Raw genomic sequence first — 21,027 nt, forward strand, 5'->3', positions numbered from 1 at the left:
ATCCACCGTTCCGTTGCAATGTGAATCGTACTATGAAAAACTGAAGTTATAAAAATCCCTGACAATATCCCTAAAAAATCTCATCCCACTTTTTTCCTCTAAATTTGGGAGAAAACCGTTAAGTTGGGAACCCTGCAATAGAATGCGGAATAAGGGCAACTATGGAAATTTTTGCCGCGAGAGAGCGCTGAGGTGAGATCAGTTTTCGTGGTTCTTTTGTTATTTACATATGAATGAAGTGAACGTATTTGAATCATGCGACGAGGAATCGAGAAATCCTTTGAGAAAGGAAGGTTTATGACTAGCGATACTAGGACGGAATATATTAAGTGACATGTACTGTATTGTGACAAATACTGCACATAGGTATATACTATATATATAATACTTACTCTATTATAATTTCTACGGTACTGCAGCCCAGTCAGAGCTTACTTCTTATGTGTCTCAACACTAATGGTTATGAATGTTATAAGTTGTTACCATTTTCAAAATCTATGAGAATGAAAAATGCGAGAATGAAAGCATGAATATATTGAAAATAACAGGGCCGAAATATTTCGCTAAGGTTAGACAAGAACGAAATTTCGCAAACCATGTCGAATAGTGCATTCATTAATACTATCATTGCCAAATGCCTGGTAGATTTTTGGAGCTGTTTCGGCTGCGCTTTGGTTTAATTTGAATTCGAATATAGTAATAAGCGGAAAACACGGCAAAAACTGAAATTTGGAAAAAAATAACATCAACATTCTATATTGATCAGAATATACTACGATTTATTGAAATATGGAGTTACAAAAACACACGATATCGAAACAGGCGAAACTTCAAAAATAACCTAATACATTACAAAGAAACCAATTGCTTATGATGGTTTAAGAAGGGAAAAACACACTCATGAGGTGTCAAAATTCAATCGCACCAACAATGAACAGGAGTTTACAAGTTTCTAATCCTACAGTTACTGAAATATGTTACTATTAAAAGTTACTATTAAAAATTCACAATTATGTCAAGTCGGTGCTACCAATTGTTTCCGTCATAAGTTCTCATACTGATAAAATTAATGAATGCCTCACCAAACAGTTTAAAACTCTCTCAATCTTACGATTGCGTTGAAGTTTTGTTAATTCACTTGCATTCATAGATGAAATGAAAGTTTTAAAGTGGCGAGATGAAGATATTTCAGTATTATTTGATGTATACTCGTTGTTTCCAAGTGTCTCTATACCAAAGACTATTGAATATTTGAGGAATCTTCTGAGAGTCAATGGTCTCAGTGGTCAAGTATTCAAAGATTACATACAACAAAAAAAATGGCAAAGAACAGAATGGCGAATCTAATTAAATTCCTGACAATTGCATAGATTGCAAAAACTTTTATTGTTCTGTGGACAATGTATGTGACACTATCGACAGTGTTGTCAACAGTCATGATTATTTTTGTAGATCAAAGATTAAAGATTGTTTATTATGATATGTTGACATTCTATTTCTGAAAATATAAAAAAAATTAGTTGCACATCTTGTTTCCATTTAACGATATCTCTGAATTTTCAAACGCGGCAATGTGAAGAAGTCTGTAAAAAGCTCAACTATGATCAAGAAGTGCCTACTAGGAATTATCCTCTCTCTTTTGCTGAACGAATCTCTGGCCGAAATTTATGCTATCAAATTCGTAAGTGTTAATACTGTTAATGATGATAATAATGATGTTGTTCAGCGAGTGTTCGGAAATCAAATATTTTTTACTTCAACTTTGAAGTATACTTACCAAATATTAGTCACCTGAGATGATTAAGAGATAAGTATTTATTCACTCACTACACAACCATTTAACTATAATAACCTAATAAATGTAATCTCATTGCTTCGAGATTGGCAAAAACGGTTCCTTTGGTTAATTCAAAGGTTAGACAAAGTATGGATATAATAGTTCTCCATATAGAGAAATCAAGGAATCAAGTCTGAGTTTTTTCAATAATTGTTTGGGAAGCATTTAAGTAGACAGATAAATCAGATTTCAAGGTTGATTCACACACCACTCTAAAGTCATAAGACACAGGTCGTGAATAGTAAATTGAAAATACTTTTCAACATCAGTTAGCAAAATAATCTTTGGGAGACAGTGCTTTGTTGTGGTGGGAATGGTTTTCAGTAGATTAATTTTACGTCAGGGACCGATTTAACTTATCACATGAATAATAAGTTGAAATCTATTGAATCATTCATTTTCAATGGTAATATCCATGCACGAGTGTGGAGTTTTTAGTTAAACCAAATGCAAAACATGAATTCTCATGACTTAAAACTTACCTCTCAGGACTTATGACTGGCACATGAATTAACCTTCAGTCGAGTTCTCAAATAGTTAGGGTTTTGGTAATTGAAGGATGGATAAAATGAATATATAATTGCAAAGTGGAGACGGTATTACACAAATTCTGAAACATCATCAACAACCTACGTGAAGTTATTCATATTTACATATACACACGACAAAAAAAAATTATGATACCCTAATTTCCACCTTTTCAAACAGATTATAATTCAAATATTCGTTCGAAGACCATATATCAAGAGGTTGAAACGAACTCTGAAATTTCTATGTATGAAATACTACTGCATTCTGCTTTGAAAACTTTTTAATAGTGGTAGAGAACCCTGATGACACATTCTGCATAGTTTGTCAGGTCTTAGGGGGAATTTGCAGGGGGTAGTTACTTTAAGTAATCTAATGACTATGTTTTGCTTCGAATTAACTGTCATTTATCAGCGAGACATATAAATAGACATATAAATAGCGAAAGAGTGAAATATTCATTATCTTAAGAGCAAAAATTCTCATTACCAAAGCGTATCTTAGTTAATAGTTTAAAAAATAGACACAAAAAAACGCATCAGACATAAAATATAAACCTAAATAGTGTAAAAGGAGACATATGACAAAACACGAATTAGTCAGAATATATAATATAATATAAAATGCCAGACCAGGGTAATTACACTAACACAAGATGACTTGAGCATTAGAATTGAATCCGATATAAAATGTTTCATTAAAAAAAGTCAGCAACGCAGTGGTATGGACAAGTCAATTTTTATTTCTAAGGGAACTGATTCTGATATGGAAAACATACCCGAAACTTCACCCTCCTGCGGTTAGCAACTACCCCCCCCCCCTATTTCTTTTCAATGGCATACGGGTCAAGTGATACATCATTTGAAAGGTCTTTTGTCCCTCTATTACCTCTGTAACTTTTTTCGAAATTGGTTCATTCGATATTGAGAAATTGAATGTTGAACGTTTTATTTAACAAAAAACAGAAAATTTGCTGTCGTTCATTTTAATTAACATTAACATTAATTTTATTCATCGTGAAATGCACATAATTGCTTGCCAAGATGGTGTCTTCAACACCTTAGTTTACCGCAGTCGCGTGATGGGTATAGAGGTTCCTGACACAAGGTGCAGGGCTTGCCGCGAGGCGCCCGAGACCCAAATGCACTTGCTATCAGCATGTCCAGCATATGCGGTCTCAGCCTATATCCATCGACATAACGCGGCCCTAAGAGTGCTATATTACCATCTACGGCACTCTCACGGTATTGACGAGACACCGGTGTTGCCCTACGCTCCGGGGGATATTTAATACGTTGTGGGGAACGAGAAGTGCCGAATTTATTGGAACTATCCGTTCCCCACCCTCAGGCTCATACAAGCTAATAAGCTTGATGTGGTCCTTCTCGACCACCAGAGCAAAAGGATATTTGTCGTGGAGTTTTCAGCTCCTGGCGAGACGAATATCGTCAGAAAAGATGGTTGTTCTGATTATTGGAGTCCCTTGGTGGTCCTCTACTCTCGAATCTTAAAATAATACAGGCCTGCCGCATTAAGGCTGAAATCTTAGATGCAGAAGGCTATCATTCTTGGCTCACTGTGCTTGCTCAGGGCACATGATTCTCGGATCCAATGATCATTTACCCCACGGTGTGGGGAGAGGTCATTGGTTGATAATGCTGGCGCGCCCTCCCGAATATATCGGGGCTTCGAGGGATAGGGCCTGACCAGCGCACACTACTGTGAAAAAAATAATAACAATAATACTCGAGGGTATAACTGTGCCACCCTGGAAACCAGAGGCATAAGGTCACTAATTTGTTTAATGATGATCATTTATGTCTCATGCGCCGCCACTGGGAAGATTCCCAGATTTTTTTTTGTATAAACGTGTGTTTTTTGAATAATTTAATGTTCACATAAGAGTAGTTGTTTCAAAAGTACTTCATTTTGAAATGGCTTCCTTCATTTTTTCTGTTTTTTACCACTTAAATTTGTAACTAACGTTACTGCAGGTTCATCCTATACGGTTATTTTCAAACTTATACAATAAACTAACAATGGTTTATTACATTAGTCCTTTTATACCACCCTTCTAGGTACTAATAGAGGTACATGGCTTGATTGAGTACCTGAATTTACAGTTTACAATGTTCATGTGCCAATTTAAGAACCGGAGAGTAAACTAAATCGATTTGATCATTTAACAGGTTGCACCCGCAATGTTTATGCTTGTAAATTTCCAAGGATTCTAAATAATTGAGTTTGTGGTTGTATGCCAAGGAATGGTTTGAAAACGTCGAATCATTTTTTGCTAGTCTGAAGGACCTTTCATGTTCAGCATACTGTTTTTGGAAATTTCGGCCACATTGTCCCACATAAACATTATTACACTCCGGACACTTGAGCTTATAAACTCCAGATTTCTCCAAATTGTCCACCTTATCTTTGGCATTGAAAAGGAAATCAGATAACCTGGCATATGGTCTGAATGCCACTTCCACATTGTTTTTTTAGAAGAAACCCGTAATTATCTCTGTTCTTTTTCCAAAATATGTTAGCGTTACTCATTTCTTGATTTCTGGTTGTTTGATCTGAGGGTAAGTGAATTTCCGGCTTTGTTTCCTGACTAACTTCTGGATAGTATCTGCGTTGAAACCATTATTACGACCTATCTGTGTAATTATATCAATTTCCCTAGGTCAAACAACCAGAAATCAAGAAATGGGTAACTCTAACATATTTTGGAAAAAGAACAGAGATAATTGCGGGTTTCTTCAGAAAAAACAATGTGGAAGTGGCATTCAGACCAAATGCCAGGTTATCTGATTTCCTTTTCAATGCCAAAGATAAAGTGGACAAGTTGGAGAAATCCGGAGTTTATAAACTTAAGTGTCCGGAGTGTAATAGTGTTTATGTGGGACAATGCGAACGAAATTTCCAAAAACGGTATGCTGAACATGAAAGGTCCTTCAGACTAGAAAAAAATGATTCTACGTTTTCAAACCATTCCTTGGCATGCAACCACAAGTTTCCGAATCTAAACGATACGGAAATTTTGCACTATGCAAGGAAGGGTTGCAAACTCAATTATTTAGAATCCTTGGAAATTCACAAGCATAAACATTGCTGGTGCAACCTGTTAAATGATCAACTCCATCTAGTTTACTCACCAGTTTTCAAATTAGTGTAATCACAAAATACAGGTACTCAATTAAGCCAAGTACCTCTATTATTATCTACAGGGGTGCTATACAGGGCTTTTCATGATGAGCGTTAATTAGCCGTTTCTGACAAACTTTTTAACGGATCAACCTGAAAATTTAACAGTATACATAACTCAATATGACCTACACGCCTAAAATATTTCAGACGAAGCGGCGTTGTAGCTTCTACTATAAAGTAGCGGCTTCTTTGATTTTTCAAATGGAACACCCCGTATAAAATATCATATTATGATTCATCATCACTTTGTCAACAAATTCATATACTATTTCCCTATACCTATCTATTACCGTTTAGAAGATATAAATTAATTTCGATATTTTTTTTACCAAACATGAACTTTTATAAATGCTGATAATCTTGGACTCTCTTGCACTAAAACGATCTAATTTGAAATGGAGTGGAGTGATACTATGAGGATCTTCACTCCGAGTCATATTTTCATTTGCCTCATACAGGGTCTTCAAAAAATCCAGATACTTTGATCTCATGAAAAAATGAGCGGAACTCAATTTTTTCAAATGGAACACCCTGTATATTTCAACATTTTTGAGCTCTACATCCAATTTTAGATTAACTTTGTTCAGATAATACTATTTCTATTTTGAACCGTTTTCGAGATAAACTGTTTCAAACGGAAACTGACATGGTTTTCTTGCTCGTTTTTTTGAATTCATCACTTATTTTGGATATTCAACATTTTTTTTATACTTAGTAATATTTCTTTTAGATCCAGTTTTTTAACTGTCTCAGATCAGTCCATTCGAAATTGGTATGTACCTACCTTAGAAAAAGTTACAATTTGTATACATTAAGGTATTGATCTCTAACCTACAACAGTACACATTAATATTTTCTAATAGTGTGCTTTGGAAAAATAAATAAACCAATTATTTAACGTCAGACTTTCGGTGGTGGTTTTGACTGATTGTGATAGCTACCAATTATAACAGAATAATGTCAAGATGATTAGGTTACAGTAATGAAAATTACTTGAATTTATTAATAATTTATGGTGAGTGCAGTAGAATTGCAAGTAGAACATGCCGAGTATTTCATGAAAGATATCCACAACTTCCGAAGCCGAATAATAATGTGATAAATCGACTACTAAAAACTGTAGGTTGAATGGAACCTTCCGTCCAAAAATCATTCGTAAGAAAACTAAAGTGGTATAACAGTTTTGGGATACTTTCATGCATTTCCAAATGCTTCTCTGCACGAGGCTGAAAGGGAGATAGGTATACCCTACGTGACAATTTGTCGAATTCTTAATAAGCATAAATGGCATCCCTATAAGTTCTACTGTGTCCAACATTTGAAAGAGACTGATTTACCTCGTAGAGTGGAATTCTTTGAATGGTTACTTGTCAAGACTCAAGAGGATGAACATTTCCTTGACAATATCATATGGATAGATGAGGCCAAGTTAACAAAAAATGAAGTTTTCAATAGACACAACAGTCATTATTGGGCGCCAGAAAAGCCCCATGTTGTCCGCCAAAGGGGTTTTCAAGAAAGATGGCAATTCAATGTATTTTGTGCCATAAAGAATGAGTCAATTTTTTATATCGAGTTTTATGATGATAATTTGATTGCATCAAAATATGAAGATTTACTGAGGAATGGAATTCAAATGATTTTAAATAATAGACCAGGAAGAGAACGTGTATGGTACCAAATGGATGGTGCTCCACCCCATAATTCTCATTCAGTCAACGAAGCTTTAACCAAAATATTCGAAGACAGATGGATTGGTAATAATGGACCTTTTCGTTGGCCTCCTAGAACACCAGATGGCAATCCATTAGATTATTTCGTGTGGGATTTCATTAAAATTATGATTTACTCTACTCCAATAACAACAATGGAAGATATGAAATCGAGAGTTACAACTGCTTTCAATAGTTTGACTCCAGACTTGATCAGAAGCGCTACACACGACAATCTTTTGAAGAGATTACATGTTTGTTTAAGTAGAGGTGGAGATGTGTTTGAACAAATACACTGACGATTATATTAACTCATTAATTTATGGGTTTATTATTTTCAGTTCGTGTTTCAGCGTTAATAAAACTATTGTTTGAAGAGAAGTTTCATTCGATGGTTGAGGAGTATTTTAATAATTATCTTTTCATTGTATTATCTGTGACTAATTGAGAAACATCAAACGAAATCTGTTTTACAAAAATGAGTGATGAACAAGGAAACCATGTCAGTTTGCGTTTGAAACAGTGTATCTCGAAAATGGTTCAAAATAGAAATAGTATTATCTGAACAAAGTTAATCTAAAATTGGATGTAGAGCTCAAAAATGTTGAAATATACAGGGTGTCCCTTTTGAAAAAATTGAGTTCCACTCATTTTTTAATGAGAACAAAGTATCTGCATTTTTTGAAGACCCTGTATGAGGCAAATGAAAATATGACTCGGAATGAATATCCTCATAGTATCACTCCACTCCATTTCAAATTTGATCGTTTTAGTGCAAGAGAGTTCGAGATTATCAGCATTTATAAAAGTTCATGTTTGGTAAAAAAATATCGAAATTAATTTATATCTTCTAAACGGTAATAGATAGGTATTGGGAAATAGTATATGAATTTGTTGACAAAGTGATAATGAATCATAATATGATATTATATACGGGGTGTTCCATTTGAAAAATCAAAGAAGCCGCTACTTTATAGTAGAAGCAACAACGCCGCTACTTTATAGTAGAAGCGACAACGCCGCTTCGTCTAAAATATTTTAGGCGTGTAGGTCATATTGACTTATGCATACTGTGGAATTTTCAGGTTGATCCGTTGAATAGTTTGCCAGAAACGGCTAATTAACGCTTTTCATGAAAAACCCTGTATAAGGGCTAATGTAATGAATATTGTTAGTTTAATGAATGAGTTTGAAAATGTCCATATAGGACGAAACTGCAGTAACGTTAGTTACCAATAAAAGTGGTAAAAAACATAGAAAGTTTCAGTTCTCTTTTCTTCATTATGATTTCCTACCACGTAGTAACGGCTACATCCATCAATTAACTTCCTTCTTTTCTTTGGAAGATTCCCACATTTGTTTGTATCAAGATGGAGAAATAAAAAGCCAAAACCTTCTTTCACAAAAAGTATTCTCTGCTAAAAATATACCCTTTTCAATTTAAGCCAGTTTGACCAACAAATTAACTATCGTCACAATCAGGAATATAACCGATGGCCATTCAAATGTAATATAAATGAAAAAGGACCTAGTACACAGGACTCCGATATTAACTGTCCTTTCATTTGATAAAACGTTGTTTGCTTTTAGTAAACTGGAATCTTTCGAATAGATAACTTTTGAACCATTGCATCAGTGCATCCGTTATGCCATAATATTCTAATTTAGAAAGAATTGAAATATCAATTATTTCTCGAGTTCCCAAAATACGTTAGCAATGAGCTTATCATCATGAATTATCAGTTTTCGCTTAAATAAGCCTGTTTCGCATGAATGTTAGGATCTGAAACCCGATTGGTAATAAGTAGATTTTTATCTTCAATGTATGTGCAAATCTGATTGTACAGAATAGGCCAAATTGGACACTTTTGAAGAGAAACTCCTGTTTTCAAACAAATTCAGTGGTGAAAACTGCATATCGATATACAGCGTGACTCACGGTCGTTTTTGAAAAATGGTGATAAAACTTTTTTTTTCGGGACTCGATTCATTTAAGTGTTAAGAAGATACTAGAATATTTTCAAATTTTTAAAATGACATTTTATGTTATAAACAAATTATTTCTTTTGATAAACTCTCTTTAGCGGTAGCGCGCGCATGCCGTAACAGTCGCGCGGAACCCTATTTTCAAAATCAAATTAAAATTATAAATAATGGAGATAGAGTTTCGGTAGTCGGGACTTTTTTATCGGAAATTTCCTCCTCTTTAACGAGCTTTTTTCAAAATTGCTTTAATATTAATAATTTTTGAGTTATTAACGAAAAACTAAATACCATTTTTTTTAAATCTTTTTTTGTTAATAACAATTGCAATTTTTTACCTGCACCAAAATCCTTCAAAAACATTTTTCTAGAGGTAATTCCGAATCGAATGAGCTATCGCTCATATTTTTAGAACCTTTATCTCGATTTTTCATGTTTTTGAACTCGTTGATTAGACAGACTACCATTGCTTCACTTGAATGTTATTTTTTACCATCAAGAAACAATGTAAAATTAAAAAACAAAATTGTTTTTGATCCATTGTTTTGAAAATAACAAAAGTAGGGTCACTCTCAGCACAATAACTCTCACACTTATGAGTAGAATATCATGAAATTTCAACAGCTTTCTTTTGAAACGGTGAATGTAATGAAAATAGCGACATCTATATGTTAGACCCGAAACTTTTCAGCCCAGGTAGTATTATTTCAATCTGTTTTTCCGTTAACCAGATGTGCACCCCTACGAACGACAACCCTCAGAAGTCGAAACTTGTGCGAGCTAAGGATTAACGAGGTCTTACCTTTTAACGTGTGATTCCTAACACGGGTTAGACGATAGCAAGTGAAGATCGATCGTTCAGACTAGGGCTTGAACCACCGACCAACACGGCAGTCAATTCGAGTGAGTGAACAAATCACCCACGCCGAACCGCTTGGCTACCGACCGACACTTTCAATCATGCTTTAATCAATCTGAGCTCGGAGTTTATTTTGTCTTGAATTTATGAATTGGAAAATATTGAACCACCTTTTGAAATTTGTAGAATAATTGATGTCACAATTGTACCACTAATTATTGTGTATATTTTTATTGATTTGTAGGAGTCTCAATTTTACTTCGAAGAATTTGCCGATGCTGCTTCCGAGTTTGGACCGAAGTTATCAAATGGAGGTATGTACTTTATTTATTATCTTAATTCTCGAAAGTAACTTGCCATGAGGTAATGTGGAGTATTGAATAAAATGATTTTTAGTTGCATCTCAGTTTTTTGTGCTAAAAGGCTATTTTCCGAGTTTTTTGGCTGTGGTCTGCAACTGTATATGCCTGACGTTTCGTCTAATACTGTGGTAGACATTATCAAAGATAATGAGGTAACGGTCGAAGTGCTCGAGTTGTTCTCTGGTTTTATATTATCATATATGGTCGTCGCTTGGTTACTCTTAATTGGATTACCTGTTTTCAAACTAGATATATGAAAACTGATGACTGTGTCTTGGGACCAAATTTTATGAAAAACTCAATGGTGAAAACCTCTTATCGATATCTGTCGTCGTTTCTGAGTTGCTGTAACTTTTTTCCTGGCAAAAATTTCTTGTTTCTATGAAAACATTTCCAAAGCACTTTTTCACGTAGAATTTAACCCATTAAGGACGGAGACCGAAGTATTACATAACAAACACACATTTTTATCTTTAACTTCTGTACAAAAGTATTGTTCTTCCCATTCCGAATGAAAGTGGTATGTCTTTACCTTCTTATAACTGCTTGCCATAATATTATTTTTGTTGTCTCTACTAACCCAACCGCTGGACGTTGGTTACGCGTTCAGTTTTAAACTAAGCGCAATGTCGCCGCGCCGTGCGTATTTATTCCGTTCAAAGCAATCCAGATCGTTCTCGAACACTAACGCGCTGGTCCGGCTGGTCGGTTCTAGCCGATTCTAGCTTGATGGCGTCAGCGGCAGATCGCTCACCGCAACGTTGCCGCTGTTTATGTTTAATATTATGACAATTAGATTTTTTTGTGGAATTTTCGGAAGCTTCTCTGATTATTGCAGTTTGTATTTTTTAAATTAAAATCGTTGTGAGAGCTACCAGAATTGCCTCCGCGAGCACTTTTTTACGTAGAATTTAACCCATTAAGGACCCTGGGGTCGTTAACGACACACTTCAGATTTTTATTGTCAAACCTAACTTCTTTTGCATAAACAAAAGATCAAAACTTATTTCCATATTAGCGTTGTTTACCTTTTGCATGCCGGGCGCTTGTTTCAGGGTTTTTGTGATTTTCTGGCTTCAGACAAATTGTTGAAAATAGTATTTTTTTCTTGTGCGTGCAGTGACTTCATATCGGAACTGGTAAGTACCTTTTTTAGTATTTCATTGCTTATTTTGGTGAATTAGTACAGTTATAAAAGATGTCTCACATGTAAGGTTATAAGAAATTAAACTTCGATTGCGTGGTTGCCAAACTGCATGTGTTTTTTTTTTAGTGGGTCGTTAACGACCCCTTGGGCCTCAGAAGTTCTTCAATATTTTTATTGGTTATTTTTTTAGGAAGCGCCCACTCACAGCTGCTGAGCTTTTAGAGCAGATAGAGAATTTAGAGGCAGATGATGTGATTCCAGACGGAATTGTGATATTACCACCTAATGATGGTGATGAGAGTGCCGAAGATTCAGGAGTCGAAGACTGTAGGGATCCGGACCGTCTTTGTGCAGCACAACTAAGTGCTGAAGCAGAGTTCTTTTATGACAATTCCGACCCCCCAGAAGAAAGCAAAGAAGCCGCAGAAGTAATTCAGGAGACAATTCAACCCTATACTTCTAAAAACTTACCTGTGAATCATAATATTGGAAACTTAATTTTTTCACAAACATTGCCATTGCCAAAAATTGCAGATTTCAAATGGCAAGCACCAGATGATTTCCAGAAAAATGAAACCAATACTGATTTTAAATTTTGTCAGCCCCTAACTGTTTCCAGGGAGAGTGATCCTTTAGATTTTTTGAACTATTTTTGACCCCAGAAATTATTGAAAATTTAGTAAGATTCTCATGCTTGTATGCTGCGAAAAGAAATAAATCTGGATTTCAGTTGGATGTTGGCGATATGTACACCTACATAGGAATTCTCCTTTTGAGTGGATATGCTCCATTACCACGAAGAACAATGTATTGGGAAACAAACGAAGATGTTCATAATCCTCTGGTGACCAAGTCTATGCGCAGAAATCGTTTTTTTGAAATATCTTCTAATTTGCATGCAGCAGATAACAATAACTTGCCTCAAAACGATAAGTTTGCCAAAGTAAGGCATCTTATTGATGCACTAAATCAGTGGTCGCCAACCTCTTCAATGTGCTGAGCTACTTTGTTAATTTTGGAATAAACAGCGAGCTACCCACACGGAAGCCACGTAACGCAACGTAAATGAAATAATCCACAGTTAATTTATCATTATATGTATTTATTTTACTATTTAACTGGTAATACATAATACATAGGTACTAATAATAAACTAATAACAAAATAACTAATATTACTAGTACGTACTTGTTCATAGCTACATTCCTACCTATCAAACGAAGGTGTTTGAAAAATAAACACAAACTTTTATCAAGCCACAACGGCATGTCACGTATGATTTAAAAATAGTTATTAATAACAACAAAAAAGTAACGCACTATCATGAACATAAACATTGAAAAATAAAAAAGCACGTTCAATGAGAAGCCTGACACTCAGACTCATCGATAATTTTTTCAATGTTTGCAGTATAATTTGATGCAACCATTTGTATACAATTATTCAAATATTCATCTGTAAGTCGATTGCAATATTTGTACTTAATAAACTTCATATTGGAAAAAGAAGATTCACACAAATAGGTTGAATGAATAATGCTTTCACTTTCAAGGCAACACGGCATAGAACTGAATATTTGTCTTTACTTACAATAGGCCAGATACATTCAGTACTTGAGACTAACGATTTTAAGGCTAAATCATTTTGAAACTCAATGACTTCCATTTCTGTTGCAGCGATGTCTTCGCCAAAGTTCTGCATAACACAAGTTGCAAACTGTTGGATATCAATTTCCATAAAGGGTGAAACAACAAAATGCGCTACTAAAGCCATTTCATTGAAATCCTTAAAACGATTTTTGAAGTTATTCTTCAGGGTAGAAATTATTTCTACATGATATTTGTTGTCATAGGGTTCTAATGGATTTTGAGATATTTTTTCTGAAAGAATAGGAAAATGCTTGGGATCGCTGTTAATTAGGTTTTGTTCCCAAAACTCCAGCTTTTTGATAAATGCTTATATATCAGAAATCATTTCCGCTAGTTCTTTGTCTCTCCCCTGAAGCTGCAAATTAAGTTCGTTTAATTTCTCTGTAATGTCCACGAGAAAACCAAAATCTCTAAGCCAGATTGAATTTTCTAGTTCCGGAGTCGGTTCATCGCGTTGTTTGAAAAATTGAACGATGCCAGATAGGACATCATTAAAACGTTTCAGCACCCGTCCTCTACTTAACCATCGGACAGAGTGAAGGAGTAGGTCCCCGTATTGACAGTCAACTTCATCGGCCAAGGTTCTGAATAATCTTCTTTGTAACGCTTGAACTCTAATCTTGTTCACAATTTTTACCACCAGTTTCATAACGTTGTTTAGTTTCAGGAAATTTCCACATAATGCTTGCTGATGGATAATGCAGTGGTAACAGAGAAATTGCGGAAAAGTTTCATCTTTACGACATAACGCCACCAGACCCTTATCACAACCCACCATAGCTGGAGCGCCATCGGTTGTCAATCCTACCATTTTCGATATTGGAATTTTCTCGGAAGAAATAATATTTTTTAAATGAGAAAACAACTCATGTCCAGTAGTGTGTCCTTTCAGTGGAATAAACTTCAAAAGATCTTCTTTAATCGTAAAATCACTAAAAACCATCCTGACGAACACGGCTATCTGGGCAGTGTCAACGACATCTGTTGATTCATCCAGTTGAAGTGAAAAATAAACACAGTTATCTAAGTCAGTTCTTAATTGTAAAAAAATATCATTGCTCATTACTTCTACACGTCTCATCACTGTATTAGCAGAAAGTTGCATAGAATTTATAGCTGAAACTATCTCGTCTTTATTTCTAAAGTTGGCAAATAACAAATCAGCAGCTTCTAAAAACGCCTGTTTTATCACTTCTCCGTCTTCATAAGGTTTCTTTTTTTGAGCAATTATCTGGGACACACGGTACAATGCTTCAGTTGCAACCTTATTTTTGTCGACTGTTCTTAAAAATATTGATTGTTGTCCAATTAACTGCTTTTTCAACTGTTTCAGTTTCTCCTTTCTGGCGGCAAAATGTAGTGGGAATGATTTTTCAAAATTAGAATGTACAGTTTATGTTTTCCTTTTTTAGCAACGGAGACCGAAGTATTACATAACAAACACACATTTTTATCTTTAACTTCTGTAAAAAAGTATTGTTCTTCCCATTCCGAATGAAAGTGGTATGTGTTTACCTTCTTACAACTGCTTGCCATAATATTATTTTTGTTGTTCTCTACTAACCCAACCGCTGGACGTTGGTTACGCGTTCAGTTTTAAATTAAGCGCAATGTCGCCGCGCCGTGCGTATTTATCCCGTTCAAAGCAATCCAGATCGTTCTCGAACACTAACGCGCTGGTCCGGCTGGTCGGTTCTAGCCGATTCTAGCTTGATGGCGTCAGTGACAGATCGCTCACCGCAACGTTGCCGCTGTTTATGTTTAATATTATGACAATTAGATTTTCTTGTGGAATTTTCGGAAGCTTCTCTGATTTTTGCAGTTTGTATTTTTTAAATTAAAATCGTTGTGAGAGCTACCAGAATTGCCTCCGCGAGCTACCGGTAGCTCGCGATCGACAGGTTGGCGACCACTGTTCTAGAGTGTCTCCTCATATCTCAAAGAATGACATGTTAGATGCAACTATGGGTTTTCTCAAGAATTTCTCCCATTACCAGATAAATATGCTTTGAAAGCTTTTTTCTACCACTAAAAAAATGAATAAAAGGTCTGACAGTGCTCGTCGTGAATCTTTCATAGGTGATCTTATTATTCTTGTCCAAAAAACCTTAGATGTTTTTAGGTTTTGGACATTCCCTTGCTAGAACCTTGCTTTTGCGTTGGCTTTACGATAGATACTAATTTGAATCGTTTTTAAATCCTGACCGTGAAAATCTCCTAGGTTTTATTTACTCCTGATTACTAGACAACCCACCATCCCAGCAATATGCTGTTAAAATAACGAACCTAGAGGGCGGCTCTACTGATTCTTCTGAATTCAGAAATTTAAACCGTTACAGTACATACATTTTAAAGCATTGTTTTAAAACCCCTGACGTGCTATGTCCTCAGTTGATTTTATGGCAATAAAGAATATTATTATTATATTATTAATAACTATTGATATCTCATTTGAAAAAATTAGTTTTTTACGACATTGAATTCTACGTAAATTCACTATTGAGTTTGTCATAAAATTTGAGCCTCAGATAGCAATCAGTTTTCATCTACCTAGTTTGAAAACAGAAGTTTCCCTTTAAAACTGTCCAATTTGGTCCACTCTGTACGTCAATAAATGTAACAAACTTTGATTTGAGTAGGGCTGAAAAATTGTTTGAAAATATGTTTTTTTTTTCTCTATAAATGATTCCACTCATTTATTTTTCAGCAATTCGGGGAATTCTGGTGGAAGCTGAACCTCGTAGCGGGTGTAACAAATCATTGTTACCACCTCCGGTCATATATAACGAAATAGGCAAATGGATTTTGCTCGTACCGAGATACAATGACATTATGAACTGTTCATTTGAGGAGAAGGTTCGAAATGCCCAAATGGCGAAGTACGACGCTGTCATAGTTTACAATGTAGGTTCGGACGCATTGATTCCGATGGCGGCTAATAATGGAAGCGGAATTTATATTCCTTCGGTATTTGTCGGCGAAAGATCTGGATTAGAGTTGCTGCACTTCACCAACAATGAATATTATGTGGTGATTACTGGAGAATCGCCTTTCAATATTCAGACCCATCTGCTCATTCCCTTCGCCATTGTTGTTGGCATTTGTTTTATAGTAATGATTATTTTCATGGTAAGTCAATTTTTTTTTTCGATTCGACTAATGAGGTTTTCTTTTGGAGGGTACAAGTTTGAGTTTCTATTGTTTGAAAAAGATTTGAGACGGAGCACGGATAGTTTTGCAAAATGTTTCAAGGTTGGAGAAAATTTTAAATTTTAGAAAGTTCTGTTATGAATAGCACCCTTGAAACTTTGGATTTGTTGGTCTGCTCCGTCTCATTATGAATCATTGAATGTTATTGGCCGATACTTGTTGAAAATCCATATCAAAACTAACTATGTAATAATTCCAAAATAGTAGGCAGTAAATTCTCAGAAATGATTGACGTTTTTGTCTCTTGCATTGGCGTCCGGAAATCATACTAAGTAGATGAGGAAAAATGGCGATAAAAATTATACAGTGCATTTCTTTAATGCCCCCTCCCCCTTTTATTTTTTGAAAGGGTCAACTCAAAAAATTGAAACTTGGGATAATGAAATTAATGCTATTGCTTCAAATAGCCCCGTAAAAACAGTCCATTCGTAAAAAATTCATTAATAAGAATCACGATGAAAAAAGATCGGAGGTCTTGTACCCAGTCGTTGTATGATGAAACTGGGATATTCGGTGTTGGAAAAACTTACATTTTTCAGAGTTTATTATGAACTGGTAATTCTCCAATCAAATTTGTACAGCATGCTTTCAAACTCGTAACAGTTCAGTTAATACCATGAATGTTCCACGATACAGACTCACGCATAATCAAAAATTTATAACCTATCTGGAACCCAAACTTTACTACACTCTACCTGAATCATTGAAAGGTATGAGAAACAAACTCAAATTCAAAATAGAGTTGAAAAAATTTGTTGACAATGATTATGATATGCTTCTTCTAATACTTGAATAATAAATATCTATTATTGGAGGTGTCTTTCAGAGCGCATCACAGACAGATCTTTCTCTCTCTGTTTCTCGTCCTCTATCTTCTTCTTACTATCTCTTCCTTTCTATACTCTGTTCACTATGTTCATAGGAAAATATACTATTTAGTTTGCTGGCTACAATACAAGCTTGCTTAGGTAGCCGTAACTTTCATTAGAATTTTATAATATCTACATTTCATGTATCTTTATTCATCTATTTTATTTTATTTTTTTATCCTTTTGTCATATACAGTGTGACCCATTTTTAATGGAAACACCCCCCTAAAATTTGAAGTTGTAAATCGATTTTAATAATTTTTTTTTAAATGTCAAGTACTAAAAGTTCTACCTTGGGACAAAATTTGAAATGTTTATTAAAGTTTCAGGGCATACTACGATATTTTTCTTAGTCGAAAATCGGGATTTTTTATTAGCGATTTTTTTAATGAAAAAATCACTACGCCACTGGATTCAGAGTGCCTCTAAATAGATGTGCCCAAAATTTCATGAAAAAATATTCATTATTAACAAAGTTATGACAACTCAAAAACTCACACAGCTAACAGTCACAATATATCATTTTCTTTATGATTTCAACAATAAAGTGCCGCCAGATAAAAAAAAAAAACAAATAGCGTAAATATTTTTAATGAAAATAACGGAATTACATTCACACAACTCAACTAAGAATGAAGCAAAAAATTTCAATAAACGTAACTGATAACTAATCATTGAAATGTTTCGATTCAGTGCAACAATTAATTCTAACTCATATTCTAGTAGCCTCTACTAATCCACCACGTATTTCGATACATCTGTCGTAGCGCTTACGAATGTTTCTGATTCCATTCCTTAGTTCTTGAGGGCTAATATCTGCACATGCCTGTCGAATTCTTGCACAAAGTTCATTTCTATCTCTTGAGCGGTTTTTGTAAAACTTTTGTGTGAGAAGTCCCCAGAGAAAAAAGTCCAAAGCTGTGAGGTCTGGAGATCTGGGTGGCCACTCTATAAACGGACTACCACGGCCTATCCATCGGTTTGGAAAATGTTCGTTAAGCCATTGCCTCACAGCTCTGGCATAATAAACTGAACACCCATCTAACTGGACAATTAAATTTGATCGTTCATTGATTGGCAGCTCGTGATAAGCATCCCAAAACTCTGTGTTTAAAAATTTCTTGAAACCTCTGCGCATTAATGTTTTCCTCAAAAAAGAAAGGACCAATAATTTGTTCTTTCAATATCCCACACCAGACGTTGATTTTTTGGGAATACTGGCTTTTACAGTTTATTACCCAGTTGGGATTATCCGCTGCCCAATAGCGACAATTCTGTGAAAGTTACTTCGTCGGTATATACAATATTTTTTAGTAAATTTCTATCGTTTAAATATTCTCCTTGGGCCCATAAACAATATTTCAGGCGTCTTGCTTCGTCGCCTTCTTGAAGTGTGTTTAAAAATTTTGGCTTGAAAGGTTTAATTTTCTTCGCCTTGAGACATCTCCGAATAATTTCTCGTGGAATATTCAAATCTAAAGTGACATTCCTTATACTGGCATTAGGATTATTTCCGAAATAATCTAAAATTATTTGATCATTCCTGTCATTCCTGTTTCGTCTTTGTACAGGATAACTTTTTAACATCATTTTTGATACTGCACCAGTTTCATTGAAAATTTTATTTATTTCATTTACCGTACCGCAGCTAATACGAGGACGATCTGGATGTCTCTCATTAAATACTCTACAAACCTCTCTAGCACTTCTAACGTCATCTCCCGAAAGGCGTACAATTTCAATTTTCTCTCTTACGCTCAATCTTGCAGCCATGACACAAAATAATTCGAAGAACTGTAAGGTGAATATTGTTGACAATAGTACACTTAAATATTTCACAAGTGTCAAACTGTAATATCATTTCCATGGCAACTAAGATTTAAATTGAAATATGAGGTCTTAGTTTTAGTCAATTTGTGTGAAAATTTGAATGTAATTCCGTTATTTTCATTAAAAATATTTACGCTATTTGTTTTTTTTTATCATCAGGCGGCACTTTATTGTTGAAATCATGAAAAAAATATTCTCGTGGCTATATCTGTTGATATAGGGTGTTTTTTGTGACTGTTAGCTGTGTGAGTTTTCGAATTTTTGAGTTGTCATAACTTTGTTAATAATTAATATTTTTTCATGAAATTGTGGTCACACCTGTTTAGAGACACTCTGAATCCAGTGGCGTAGTGATTTTTTCAATAAAAAAATCGCTAATAAAATATCGTAGTATGCCCTGAAACTTTAATAAACATTTCAAATTTTGTCCCAAGGTAGACCTTTTAGTACTTGACATTTCAAAAAAAAAAAAATTTAAAATCGGTTTACAACTTCAAATTTAAGGAGGGTGTTTCCATTAAAAATGGGTCACACTGTACGACTATGTATTTTGTCTCATTACTGAATTGAATGAATCTACTTACTTACCTACTATATACTTGTTAATCTGAAGAATATGTTGTTCATTAACTCACTTCTTCAAATATGTCACGCATTGGTATATTCAGCTATATCTTATAACATTTTAAAGTGGGGTATTGTTCTCATGTATGGAGCTCCGCCCCTAAGCATATCCTGAAGCTGTTGGATTTCATCGAAAAAAGGGCCATCCGCCTGATTGGAGACGCGAACGTCACTTGCAACATTGATAGTCTGGAACATCAAAGAAAGGTTGGAGATTTGTCTCTTTTCTATAGATACTTTCACGGGAGGTGTTCAAGTGACTTGGCACATTTGGTTCCACCAAGAGCGGTGCATATCAGAAATACACGACGGACTGTGGCTGCTCATCGTTTTGAGGTTCAATTCAGTACACCTCGAACTTCACTGTTTGAGAACTCTGTCATCGGGTTAACTGTGCTTGAGTGGAATAAACTTCCTGATAACGTTTTCCGAATGAATTTAATCTCCAGCGATTCAAATCTATCGTGAATCGCTACTTTCCCACAGGCACCGCTCTTAGAGCGCCTTAAGGATTTTCCTGTAGTGCTTGTGGTTTGTCCTTAAAAAAGCAGTTTTTGAGGACGTATTCACGTCTAAAAATAGTTCGAATGAATAAATATGGCTTATTTGTATTTTTTTTGTAGATATGGAAATTTTTGAAAGATAGAAGAAGACAAAGAAGGCATAGACTTCCTACATCTGCCTTGAATAAAATTCCGACAAGGAAGTTTCAGAAAGGTGACCCATATGAAACATGTGCAATATGTCTTGACGACTATATTGAAGGAGAAAAACTTAGAATTTTACCTTGTAATCATGGTAAGTTAACACATTTAGTTCTTAAACTTGTTTGAATCGATTGATGTAGAAATATTTTGAATGTAAATCATTCATTTAGCTGATGTTAGGCCAATTTCATCCGTTATAATCTAATTATAACTGACTGTTATAAGGAAACAAGTATAGCTGAGGCACCAGTCAATCTAATAATAACACTGATGATTTTCAAACAAGACTCAACCTCTAACGGAAGCAAGAAACTCTATGGAAGGTTCGAAATAGATGAACATTTCAACCTAGCAGACCACTGTTATAATATTCATGCAGTCATTGTTCACTGTGGTTCTGGCGTTGAATGTGGTCATTATTACGCCTTGGTCAAAGAAAAAACGGACTGGTTTAAGTTTGACGATAGTGGTGTCACGAAGTGTTCTGGCGATGCATTGAATTTATT

At 34.9% G+C, this 21,027-nt stretch overlaps 1 protein-coding gene across 1 annotated transcript in view; it reads left to right on the forward strand.

The window, feature by feature from the left end:
* The first annotated feature begins 1,425 nt into the window (after positions 1-1,425).
* The window catches only part of LOC111516122 (godzilla E3 ubiquitin protein ligase), a 28,562-nt gene continuing 8,960 nt past the window's right edge, over positions 1,426-21,027 (forward strand). The window contains exons 1-4 of the mRNA XM_074176644.1: positions 1,426-1,681; positions 10,368-10,437; positions 15,989-16,410; positions 20,438-20,612. Coding sequence (XP_074032745.1) covers positions 1,601-1,681; positions 10,368-10,437; positions 15,989-16,410; positions 20,438-20,612 — 748 coding nt within the window. The 5' untranslated portion in view covers positions 1,426-1,600. The remainder of the gene's footprint in view (positions 1,682-10,367; positions 10,438-15,988; positions 16,411-20,437; positions 20,613-21,027) is intronic.

The sequence above is a fragment of the Leptinotarsa decemlineata genome, unplaced genomic scaffold (assembly GCF_025532065.1).
Source record: "Leptinotarsa decemlineata unplaced genomic scaffold, Ldec_3_MD MMD2_tig00001973_RagTag_RagTag, whole genome shotgun sequence".
NCBI lineage: Eukaryota > Metazoa > Arthropoda > Insecta > Coleoptera > Chrysomelidae > Leptinotarsa > Leptinotarsa decemlineata.